Source organism: Lactuca sativa, chromosome 4 (assembly GCF_002870075.4).
Source record: "Lactuca sativa cultivar Salinas chromosome 4, Lsat_Salinas_v11, whole genome shotgun sequence".
NCBI classification, from domain to species: Eukaryota; Viridiplantae; Streptophyta; class Magnoliopsida; order Asterales; family Asteraceae; genus Lactuca; species Lactuca sativa.
The window spans coordinates 202480103-202490817 of NC_056626.2; the positions used below are offsets into that span (position 1 = coordinate 202480103).

The 10715-nt window shown below is 34.5% G+C and overlaps 2 protein-coding genes and 1 long non-coding RNA gene across 6 annotated transcripts; 2 read left to right on the forward strand and 1 right to left on the reverse strand.

Moving 5' to 3' along the window:
- Positions 1-4108: 4108 nt before the first annotated feature.
- LOC111894890 (protein NEN1) lies at positions 4109-6622 on the forward strand. 3 transcript variants are annotated; one of them, XM_023890977.3, is made up of 7 exons: positions 4112-4552; positions 4645-4802; positions 5108-5154; positions 5282-5345; positions 5436-5902; positions 5985-6209; positions 6486-6622. In XM_023890977.3, exons 1-7 carry the CDS (start codon positions 4273-4275, stop codon positions 6508-6510), a joined length of 1266 nt encoding a protein of 421 aa, XP_023746745.1. In that variant the 5' UTR covers positions 4112-4272; the 3' UTR covers positions 6511-6622. The 3 variants fall into 3 exon arrangements, with proteins under 3 accessions (XP_042757191.1, XP_023746745.1, XP_042757192.1); XM_042901258.2 differs by having other exon boundaries at positions 5985-6092; positions 6486-6620; XM_042901257.2 differs by lacking the exon at positions 6486-6622 and having other exon boundaries at positions 4109-4552; positions 5282-5902; positions 5985-6433.
- Positions 6623-6681: 59 nt separating this feature from the next.
- LOC111894889 (pentatricopeptide repeat-containing protein At5g47360) lies at positions 6682-8323 on the forward strand. The gene has a single exon (XM_023890976.2). It carries the CDS (start codon positions 6695-6697, stop codon positions 8117-8119), a length of 1425 nt encoding a protein of 474 aa, XP_023746744.1. The 5' UTR covers positions 6682-6694; the 3' UTR covers positions 8120-8323.
- Positions 8324-8455: 132 nt separating this feature from the next.
- LOC128133306 (uncharacterized) lies at positions 8456-10711 on the reverse strand. 2 transcript variants are annotated; one of them, XR_008231751.1, is made up of 4 exons: positions 10632-10711; positions 10334-10501; positions 10192-10254; positions 8456-8834 (listed from the first exon to the last, which is right to left on the reverse strand). It is a non-coding gene; the product is annotated as an uncharacterized LOC128133306 (long non-coding RNA). The 2 variants fall into 2 exon arrangements; XR_008231750.1 differs by lacking the exon at positions 10632-10711 and having other exon boundaries at positions 10334-10523.
- Between the last annotated feature and the right edge of the window lie 4 nt (positions 10712-10715).

The following is a 10715-nucleotide window of genomic DNA, read 5'->3' on the forward strand; positions in this document are numbered from 1 at the left end:
ATAAGGAATCATTCCTTCAAACGAATCACAAGAACACAAAATATCATCAGTTTGAACTCCAATTGAGCAAAAAACTTTTTCATCTTGAGAATCAACTTGAACTCCTTTTTCTTGAACATCAAGAACATCACATTGAACTCCATTGTTTTGAACTTCTTTTCCTTGAACATCATGAACACGATGAACATCATCAATAACATGTTCTTGCGCTTCACGACAATTTGCATAATATTCAAGTCTATTTCTTCACGGTTTACAATTAGCAAGAGGAATTCCTTTTATGACTTCACCATTCCTCTTATTTCTTCGTCTTTCTTGATATGTTGTAATCAATCAATCAAACAAATCTTTGTTTTGATAAATTGGATAACCAATGTAATCTCCCTTTCTATCCCTTTCTCCATTTGACATAAGTGCATCTTCACTTTGCGATCCAACAGTCAATTGATAAAGAATGCATTCAAAAGAAGTGTATACGTATAGAAAACTTTCATTTCGAACCAACCATTGCTCCATGATTACAAGAATTTGAAATTTTCTAGAGAGAGAAAGTGATTTTGAATGGGTTTTCTAGAAAGAGAAAGTGATACAAACAAGTATTCTAGAGAGAGAAAGTCGAATTATGGATCAAATCAAAGAAAAATTCGACTTCTAGAACACAAAAACACACTAATCACGAAGATCCATAAGAACATGAAGAATCACCAAATCAAAAATCGCCATCAAGGATCAATTCTTGATGAAATCAAGAACACCCGCTCTGATACCAATTGTAGTGGTGTTGATTATGATGGCATGTGCGAAATTAGAAAGATCTAGTGAATCATCATGTAAAATCAAGAACACAATGAGTAAATAAATCTTTGTAAGCTCTTATTAGATCTAGAAAGATTATACAAATGGGTTTGTATATAATTTCTCTCTCTAGTCTAACACTCCAAAATGGACTATTACATTCTTACATAATCAAAAAGTTGTTAGGGTTTCTTCAAATACGTTTAGTGTTATTGGTTTTATCTCAATGGGTTTGGCCAATTATATGTTTACTACGTAAAACCAATAAACACTTCTAATCGTTCAATACACGTACGATGTAAAACGACAACATTTTAGCCACAAGCACATCATCCGGTAAAACATAATGTAAGGGGTAAGCATGATATTTTTTTAAACAAAACGTTCGATTATCATACCCTTTGATAATATAGTTTTGATGATGGAAGTGGTTTTTAAACATTTTAATAAGTCATTACTCATTTATGGCAATAACTTGATAATTTAACGAATTTGAACCATGTATAAAGTCATATGTTAGAATTTTTAAACATAATTTTAGACAAGTGATTGCTCCCTAGTAGTTTACAAAATGTGAACGTCCCAAAAATCACGATAAAATTTTTGTTTTTCAATTAAAATAAAACTATTGTTTCAATCAAAACCCAAACCATAAGAAACCAAGTACCAAATACAAATATCTCAAAATCAATATATCATAAAATCTCAAAAAACAAGTCACCAAAGGATGTGTATGATCACACATTTTCTTTTCCCCTATCATCAGAAGTACCTCGAACATAACACATAAACTGCAAGCCAAAGCTTAGTGAGTTCCCCCAAAATACTACCACACAACATATAACAACATGCATACTAGGTCCACAGTCAATGAACTGGATTACCCATGAGCCCACAACATGAGTCTTACTTGCCTTTTTGGCCCACAGCTCATGTTTGGATTGTTATCGACTCCACAACATAAGTCTGGATTGCCCTTTCTGGCCCACAACTTATGTTTAGCTTGCTCTCGGGTTTGTTGGCTTCCGCACAGAGCAGTATTTCCTCAACCCAACCACACTATATTGACATATGCAACATAAAAACATATAACAACAATAGATAAATATGCATATCTAAGCATATCACTATATCATAGCAACATCCTAACCAAGATACATAATCTACTGGGCCGACATTGGTGCCTTCGACCCACAAATACAGTGAGGAAACTCACCTCACAGTTTGAAATGATAGCTAAACCAATCACTGCATCAAATACTGCCTCTACTGATCACCTATACAATAACAACGATTCAAACTTCAATCTACTACTCAAAATATCTAAAATGACCCAAAATCAAACTTGGTCAAAGTCAACTCCAGCTGGTCACCACGCGCATGGCCATCCTTGGCCACTAATCGGAAAACAGATGGGCCTTAGCCCAGTCGCCACGCCGTTGGCACTGGTTTCCCAACAACTTAATGGATTAAGTTGATTTCTTCGATCCTAAGGGCTCCAAAGCCCAGATCTGGTCCATCCTAACGTCCAAGTGGATAAAGTTTCCAACTTTGTCTCTTTAGACCCTTTAAGAGATAGAGATCTCATTTCCTAGTTTTAGAAAGGACAAAACATAACTTGGCTTAACTCATTAAGCACTTAATCATAAAGGCTCTTAGTTCCACATTTCCAGAAACGTTTCTATCATCACATAACAACATAAAAACCTTTACTTTCTAGAAATGCATGTACAATGCATGTCTTAGACTCTATTAGGTCAAAATGAGGGTTTTTGGCCAAAACTCTCATGCATGATGTTAAAACTCAATATTACTCTAGATCCAAAGCATGAAATGCGCTAAATGGCCTGGAGATTCATAAAGTTGCAAACTTTATGAGATCTCACCACCCAATAATCAAGGACATGAAGATTTAGGGACAAAATTCAAGATCTAACTACCTATCATAATAAAAATCGGGTCTTGGATACTTACAAGGGTCTAGAAGATTGCTACAACAAAGGATGATGGCTTGCTTGCAGATTCAAAGCTCACTTCTTCTTCTTCTTTTTCTTCCTCCTCCTCCTCATCCTCCTCCCTTCTTTAATGGATTCAAAAGCACCAAAACAATGTTCAAACAAAAGAGTAGAGGATTAGGGTTTTCAAAATCTCAAAGAGGTTGGTGGAGGCTGAGGGTGAGAAAACCTTAGCCTCCTCATTCCTTTAAATATGGAGCAAAACCTGGAAATAAGGTTTTACCATTTGCCAACTGCCACGCCATGGCGGCCTTAAATGAACCCGTGATTTTCTCAAAGCGCCACGTCATGACACCTCTCCCACGTCGTGGCAACCTTACAATGCTTAAAGATTTTGGAAATTGAATTACCTTGGGACCCAGATGTTACAAAAGTTAGCGTGATTAGTCTTTACATTTTTTTATTATGTTATGTGGATGTTTGCTATCCGCCATTGTCCCTTTAACATCGACCTTCCTCCTTTTCTAACACCATATTTGACCCCATTTCTAGTGACTTCATCTTCCGGTAAGGTTTAGCTCTAAAGGCCGATGATAATGAGATATAAGAGCATCCACAATGGTGACTTCAAACGGGGGAGTTGAATGATGTGACAAGTACATGTGTTATCCAGTGGATGAAACCCTACCATTCTGAGATGCCATATTGGTATTAAATGGATTTGGAGTTCAATGACCATTGAACTCTTTAATGGAAAAAAGGAAAGTTTTTATTTCTTAAATATTTACTTATATAAATTACATTTTGTAACATTCTATTAAACTTTGTAGAGTTCAGTGTATTGTAGAGAAAAAAAAATAGAGTTGTATGAATTATAGAAATATGATAAGTCAATCCATTGAACTTTATGACGTTCAATGCATTGTGGATGTCCTAAAAAAAAGAAGGTGGAGAAAAACATGAAATTGAAATCACAAAGACAAAACACACAAAGAATATAAGCCACGTCGATAAATGAAGGGAATTTTCCAATAATTAGGGGGTGTTTGGCTTAGCTTTTCACAGCCCAAAAGTCTTTTTGGAAAAGTTATAAAAAGTCAGGATTTCCTGATTTTTCAAAAAAGTTCATTTTCCTTGTATAAAAATTCAAAAGTAGCTTTTAAAACTAGTTTTGCCAAACATCTGTTGTTTTTTTTTCTTTCTTAAAAAAGACTTTTGGCCTGTGAAAAGCTAAACCAAACGCCCCTTAAAATATTATTAAAATAAAAAATAATATAAAAATAAATGACAATATCCAAATGCAAAAAATTGAAACCATAAAACTATCCATCTGTATAAAAAACAAATATTTTACAAATTTTGTGAGTCCATATCAAAATACGAAGGCAAAACGCACAAGTTTCCTCTCCAAAGCCAAATCCCATAAAGTATAAACCACTTGTATTTCCAAATCCAATATATAAAACCGATCGCGCCTTAATTCATTCATTTTATCTCTTATCTATCACACACAGTTTGCGATATGGTGTTCAGCGTAGACCGATCGGAGATAGCTTTCTTCGATTTGGAAACAACTATCCCAACCCGACACGGACAGCCGTATGCCATCTTGGAATTCGGGTCGATATTAGTTTGCCCTAAGAAGCTCATTGAGCTGGAGAGCTTCGAGACACTGGTTAGACCACATGATCTCTCCCTCATTTCCGCCTCGTCCGTTCGCGCCAACGGAATCACCGCCGACGCCGTCGTCTCCGCCCCGACCTTCTCAGATATCGCAGATAGGGTTTACGACATCTTACATGGTAAAATTGATATCCCCAATCAGCCAATCTCCCTTTATACTACAGATTTTTGTATAAAAGTGCTAGCTTTGAATCGTTGGATTGTTTAACAGGAAGAGTATGGGCGGGTCACAATATATTAAGGTTTGATTGCGTGAGGTTAAGGGAGGCGTATGTGCAGATTAATCGGCCGCCGCCGGAACCCAAAGGAACCATTGATTCATTGGCGTTGTTGACACAGAGGTTTGGGAGGAGAGCCGGTGACATGAAGGTATGTTGTTACTGATTCCCAAAATCTTTGATTAAACCATCTTTAAAAATTGAATTTTTCGAAGCGTCGAAATTTGAATTTTGTAAATAAAATTTTCATTTTTTTTTTTTGGTTAAATTACAAAAACCCATAAACGTACAAGAAACAATAATTTAACATGTAAAATGTTCCAAGTTATTAACTTTTACACGTGTCACGTTACGTGGCAAGTGACATGGCATTAAGGAACCCAAAGTACGTTGTTGTTATGTTGCGTAATTTGTCCATTTTTTTTTTATTTTTTGTTAATGATTTGATTCGTTCAGATGGCCAGTCTGGCGGCTTATTTTGGGCTCGGACAGCAAAGTCACCGGTAATTTGCTTTTCCACATAAAAAAGCTTGATTTAAAATTCAAAATTTGTAAACTTTTTTTTTTTTTTTTTAAATTTATAAAAAAGCTTCATGTTCTTAATTATTCTCCTTCTAAAATTACTTTCAGGAGTTTAGACGACGTTCGAATGAATTTTGAAGTTGTGAAGCATTGCGCAACAGTTCTTTTCTTGGTAATTTCTCATGGAATTAAAACATCTCCATTCCTTTTTCTATCATTATCTCCTTCAATACAAATTCACTCCAACATACCAATCACACAGGAATCCGCAAATCCAGGGGAAGACATTCCAATTCCAATTCCAATTCCATCAAATGAAGCCATGGTGGAAGATTCATCTTCCACCACACAATCAGACGCATTCACCCCACAAACCGAATTCCTCCCCTCTAATGAAGTTTCCATGGCTTCAATCACTGTATCATCATCCTCCGTTTCTCCCTATTTTCACGGGTCCCACAAAATACAAATCCTTCACAGAGACATCCCGTTACAGATCCGATGTGATTCCATGAGAATACGGTTTGGATTAAGCACAAAATACCTCGATCATGCTGGAAGACCTCGCTTAAGTTTTGTGGTTGATGCAAATTCTTCAAATCTATGTGATCTACTTAATGCATGTGATAATATTACTAAACGATTCATGGATTCTGATTCCAACTCTGAATGGAGACCTCTTGTTAGCAGAAAACCCGGGTTTTATGACTCACCCACGATTAGATTCCAGTAAGTTTGGTGTTTTTATTAAAAAATAAAAAATATGGTTAGATTTGAGTTATTCGTATGAGTAATTTGTAATTTTGTACAGCTTAAGGACTGAAGATGGAGATGGTAGTGGATGGACGACAGAGATATACAAGAAGGAGTCGTCATCATTATCTTCTTTGTCTATACCACAACTGGTTACAAGTAGTAGGTATGACGTGGCAGAATTGGATTGGTTGTTTCGTCCAGGTGGATTTGTGGATGCTTACTTGTGTTTGGATCCGTATAATTATCAACAAAATGCTGGGATCCGTTTAGTGGCCAAGAAGTTAGTCGTTCATTAACTAAACACTAATCTTAGGATTATTATATCTTTTGTTGTATACTTGTATTTATATATGGTCAAGACTTTTGTTGTCACTAGAATTTTATGTAAATACATATAAATTTGATTTGATTACAATTAATAATGTAATAATATTATATTATATTATAATATATAATAAACATAAACATAAATGAAAACACAAGCTCAAATTACTATGATTCGAAGTGACTGAATGTCAAAATACAGGGTTGAAATTGAAACATTTCTGAATCTCAGGTTACCATTCGGCTACGCTACGTGAATTGCCGATCTCCTGTTCTCCGCCGGACTGGTAAGCAAGCGGTAGCCGTCGCCGATAACATGTTGCCGACCATTGGTTCCCCTGTTTAACTCCTCCATCCATCGTCACACATATAGGTATTTATTTCAAAATCCCTTTCTCTGTCTGTTATAGTTCACTACAGTCATTAGCTTCTTGATTCGATATGTCAATTCCTTTTGTCTCTCGATCCCTCTCATCATCACTCCGAATCAAAAACCCTAGTTTTTCTTTCGCAACTCGTGCACTTACAAATCCAGTGGAAAAATATTGGACGCATTTACAGAGTAATGATCCAAACATCGAAAAAGCCCTAACACGAGTTGGAGCTAAATTGGATCCTTCATGCGTGAAGGAGTTGATAACGAGATGCAGTTCTACCAGTAAACATCCTACTTCAGGTCTTAGATTCTTCATCTGGGCTGGGATTCAACGCGAGTATCGACACAACTCATACATGTATAACATTGCTTGTAAAACATTCAAGATTAATCAAAACCCTAACGTGATTAAAGATGTTATCGAGGCTTACACTATTGATCATTCTGTAGTAAATGTTAAAGCTTTCAAGGTTGTTTTGAATCTATGTAAAGAGGCTAGGCTTGCGAATGAGGGCTTATGGGTGTTGAAGAAGATGGAAGACTTCAACTGTAAACCGGATACAACAGCTTATAATCTCGTGATTAGGTTATTCTGTGAAAAGGGTAAGATGGATGAAGCCTTAATGTTAATGGAGGAGATGAGTCTGATCGATCTTTATCCTGATATGGTGACATTTGTCACAATGATCAAAGGTTTTTGTGATTTGGGTAGGATCCAAGATGCTGACAAATTGTTCAAGATTGTAAACCAACAAGGATTACCTCCAAATGTTGTTGCATATTCTGCACTTCTTGATGGGGTTTGCAAAGTTGGTGATTTAGAAAGAGGGTTAGAGTTATTAGATGAAATGGAAAAGAAATGTGGGAGTTGTTCTCCAACTGTAGTCACTTACACATCTATAATCCAAAGCTTCTGTGAAAAAGGTAGATCAATGGAGGCATTCACCATTTTAGATCGAATGGAAGCTTGTGGTTGTGCACCAAATAGGGTCACAATCAGTACCTTTATCAATGGCCTTATCAAGGAGGATAGAGTAGATGAAGCTTATAAGTTGATTGATAGAGTTGTAGCTAAAGGGAGTGTTTCAAAAAGTGAATGCTATAGCTCTCTTGTGGTGACATTTTTCAGATGTGGAAAATTTGAAGAAGGTGAGAAGGTGTTTAGGAGGATGTTGGGTGGTGGTTTGAAGCCAGATGGGGTGGCGTGTAGTGTTTTGTTGAAGAAGATGTGTTTAAAGGAAGAACGGGTGTTGGAAGGTTTTGAGTTGTATAATGAGATTGAGAAATTAGGGTTTGTGATTTCGATTGATTCAGAGATTTATTCTATCTTGATGGATGGGCTTTGTAGGAAAAGGTGTTTGTTGGAAGCTTCAAAGCTTGCTAGGTTTATGATTCAGAAAGGCATCCAATTGAAAGGTAGTTATTCAAAGAGTGTAGTTGAGTATTTAAAGAATGCTGGAGAAATCGAACTAGTGTCTCATATTATATAAAGGCAAATGGTGGTTGAATAAGGTATCAATGAAAGAGTTTTCTTGTTGGTGTTAGATTTTTTAGTTATATTGTCCATGAAGCATAAATTAGCATATGAAAATTTGTTGTTAGCTTATATATTTTAGTTGTTCAGAAACAGAAATTACAATGCTGGAAAATTCCCAGTGCTTTAATGGTGACACTTATGCTGATTGTGAAGTTCATTACTATTTTTGACATGCTCTTGTTGTATTTTCGCCAGGAACGTTTTTATGGGTGATGTTATTAAAAAGTTACATCTTTTTTTGAATTGAAAATACTAGTAAATTTAATCTTGAAATATCATCCATCAAAAATTCGTCATACAAAATTATTGTCATTTGCTCATTATTGATACTCAATTAGCAAATTCTTCCAAAACAAATACAACTTTCGATAATACTATTTTACCAACATGTTCAAGCGTTATTATAATACAACGAACACTCTTTAAAGGATTACTACATCCCGATTTACGGCTATAGATTCACGAAATGAGGTGTTACATTGAGCAAGTGACATGTACAACTCTCACACACCATACTTCATTTTGTTCCACTTAATGTTTGGATCATGCACCTTGTACTCTACACTCACTTCGAGCTCAGTTTCATCTTCATGTGTTCATGCTCTTCTTTGTAGACATCATCAACTCTATCTTCATCCTCCACTATGTATTATGTGTTCTTTAACATACTATAACCACATAACATGTTAAAGAATTGAGTCGTTAGGCTGGTGGGTATTGGTTATGCTCCACATATTTTTTACTACATCATTTACCATGTCATTCTCTATACCATTTCATATTTGTTAGGAAATAGTTACCACACACAACACCATTTTAATTCCATGTCACATTTTTTTAATAAATAAACAAAATAATTTTATAAAATATAACATTTAAACAAATTTTAGTTGAGAATAAATTGAAGGTTCAAGCTTCGTTCGAGAGAAAAAAAGTTAAAAATAAATAAACAAATAAGTGTGTTTGTTATTCTGATTTAAAAAACCTAACCCCATAAAATTAATACTCCATAAAACTAAGAATTATAATAATAAAGGAATTAAAATTAACCATTATATATAGTTTAGATCTAAATAGTTTATAGCCCAACAATATCAGATGTTGTGGATTGTGTCCCTCTTTGAATGGTCATAGTTTACAAAGAAGTAAATTTTAGAAATAGGTTTAGGGGGTGTTTGGAATAGCTTTTCAAAAAAGTTTATTGTCTTATTGGCTTTTTGAAAAGCTAATAAGTCAAAAAAAAATGTAAACTCATAAGCACTTTTCAGAATAGTTTTTTCATAAGCTTCAAAAAGCATTTTTTAATAAGCATGTAAAAGTTGGCTACAGTTTATGACTTTTCAACCAAAATAACTTAAAAAAATATTTTTTAAGCCAAATATTTTTTAACTTAGTGGGTGTTTGGAGAAACTTTTGAAATGAGCTTAATAGCTTATTAGCTTTTCAAAAAGCTAATAAGCTAAAAAAATGTTTGTGTATTCGCTTTTTAAAACAACTTTTTGAATAGGAAAAAATAAAGCTTTCAAAAAACTGAAAATTCTTAGTTTTTTAGCTTTTTAGCAATTTTACTCTTAAAAAACAGTTTTTCTTATCCAAACACTGTTTAAAAACAATTTTTTTTAAAAGCCATAAGCTAATAAACACTTTTCTTAAACATCATTTCTGTCATAAAAAAAGCTAACCCAACACACACCCTTATTGACTTATCGGTTTTTTCATTTTAAAAGTTTATCCAAACACTTTTTAAAAAGCTCATTCTACTACCACTATAAGCAAATAATCACTTTTATTTAAAAGCATTTTTAGAGTTTAAAAAGCTATCCCGAACACGATGTGTGTTAGTGGGTCCCACAAAAAAAAAGTTTAGTAATTCTTTATAATTAATCATTTATCTAAAGTTTAGATCAAAATAAAGTAAAAGTTTTTTAAAATATAGGCGATAAAACCCAAATTACTCTAGCAAAATAAATAAGACAAAAACAAAATTGAGATAGTCAAACCAGATGTTGAAATAGTCAAACAAACCAGATGTCTTCTACACCCGCGCAGAGCTCAATTGCCAACCAGATGACTCTGCCATTTCAAACACTTAAAAACGATTTTCTTAGTCAATAATCAAAATAGAACACTGGAATCGACTATGGAGATGATCATTAAGCACACATACCTTCCGATTTCAACTGATTTCAACTTCAACAACTCCAACTGTAAGCTTCTTGCATGCTACAATGGCGTTACGAACTAAAGCATTTGAAAACCCTCTTCTTCTACTCACGCACTCTCTCAAATCATAGACTGAGATTGACGTTTTGGTGACTCGAGTGAATTGCGTAACCTGCAAAAGAGGGTTACCTGTTGTTGGTAACCGGATAAAAGTATAAAACTAACAAAATGAAAAGTCTCCTCAATTATTATGGCAAATAAAGATAAAAAAATCAATAAAACTAATAAAATGAAAAGTCTACTCTTGAAGATGACGGGATCGAATTCGCAGTTGGAGTTTAAAATCGAATTCAATAGTTCTCTGTGATTGGATTGGTATTATTTAT

Bases quoted from the DNA above. Each gene is read 5' to 3' on its own strand.
- LOC111894890 (XM_042901257.2), top strand. From the start codon at position 4,273: ATGGTGTTCAGCGTAGACCGATCGGAGATAGCTTTCTTCGATTTGGAA. The intron at 4,553-4,644 runs GTAAAATTGATA...ATTGTTTAACAG, and splicing joins GGTTTACGACATCTTACATG to GAAGAGTATGGGCGGGTCAC. The intron at 5,155-5,281 runs GTAATTTGCTTT...AATTACTTTCAG, and splicing joins CTCGGACAGCAAAGTCACCG to GAGTTTAGACGACGTTCGAA.
- LOC111894889 (XM_023890976.2), top strand. From the start codon at position 6,695: ATGTCAATTCCTTTTGTCTCTCGATCCCTCTCATCATCACTCCGAATC.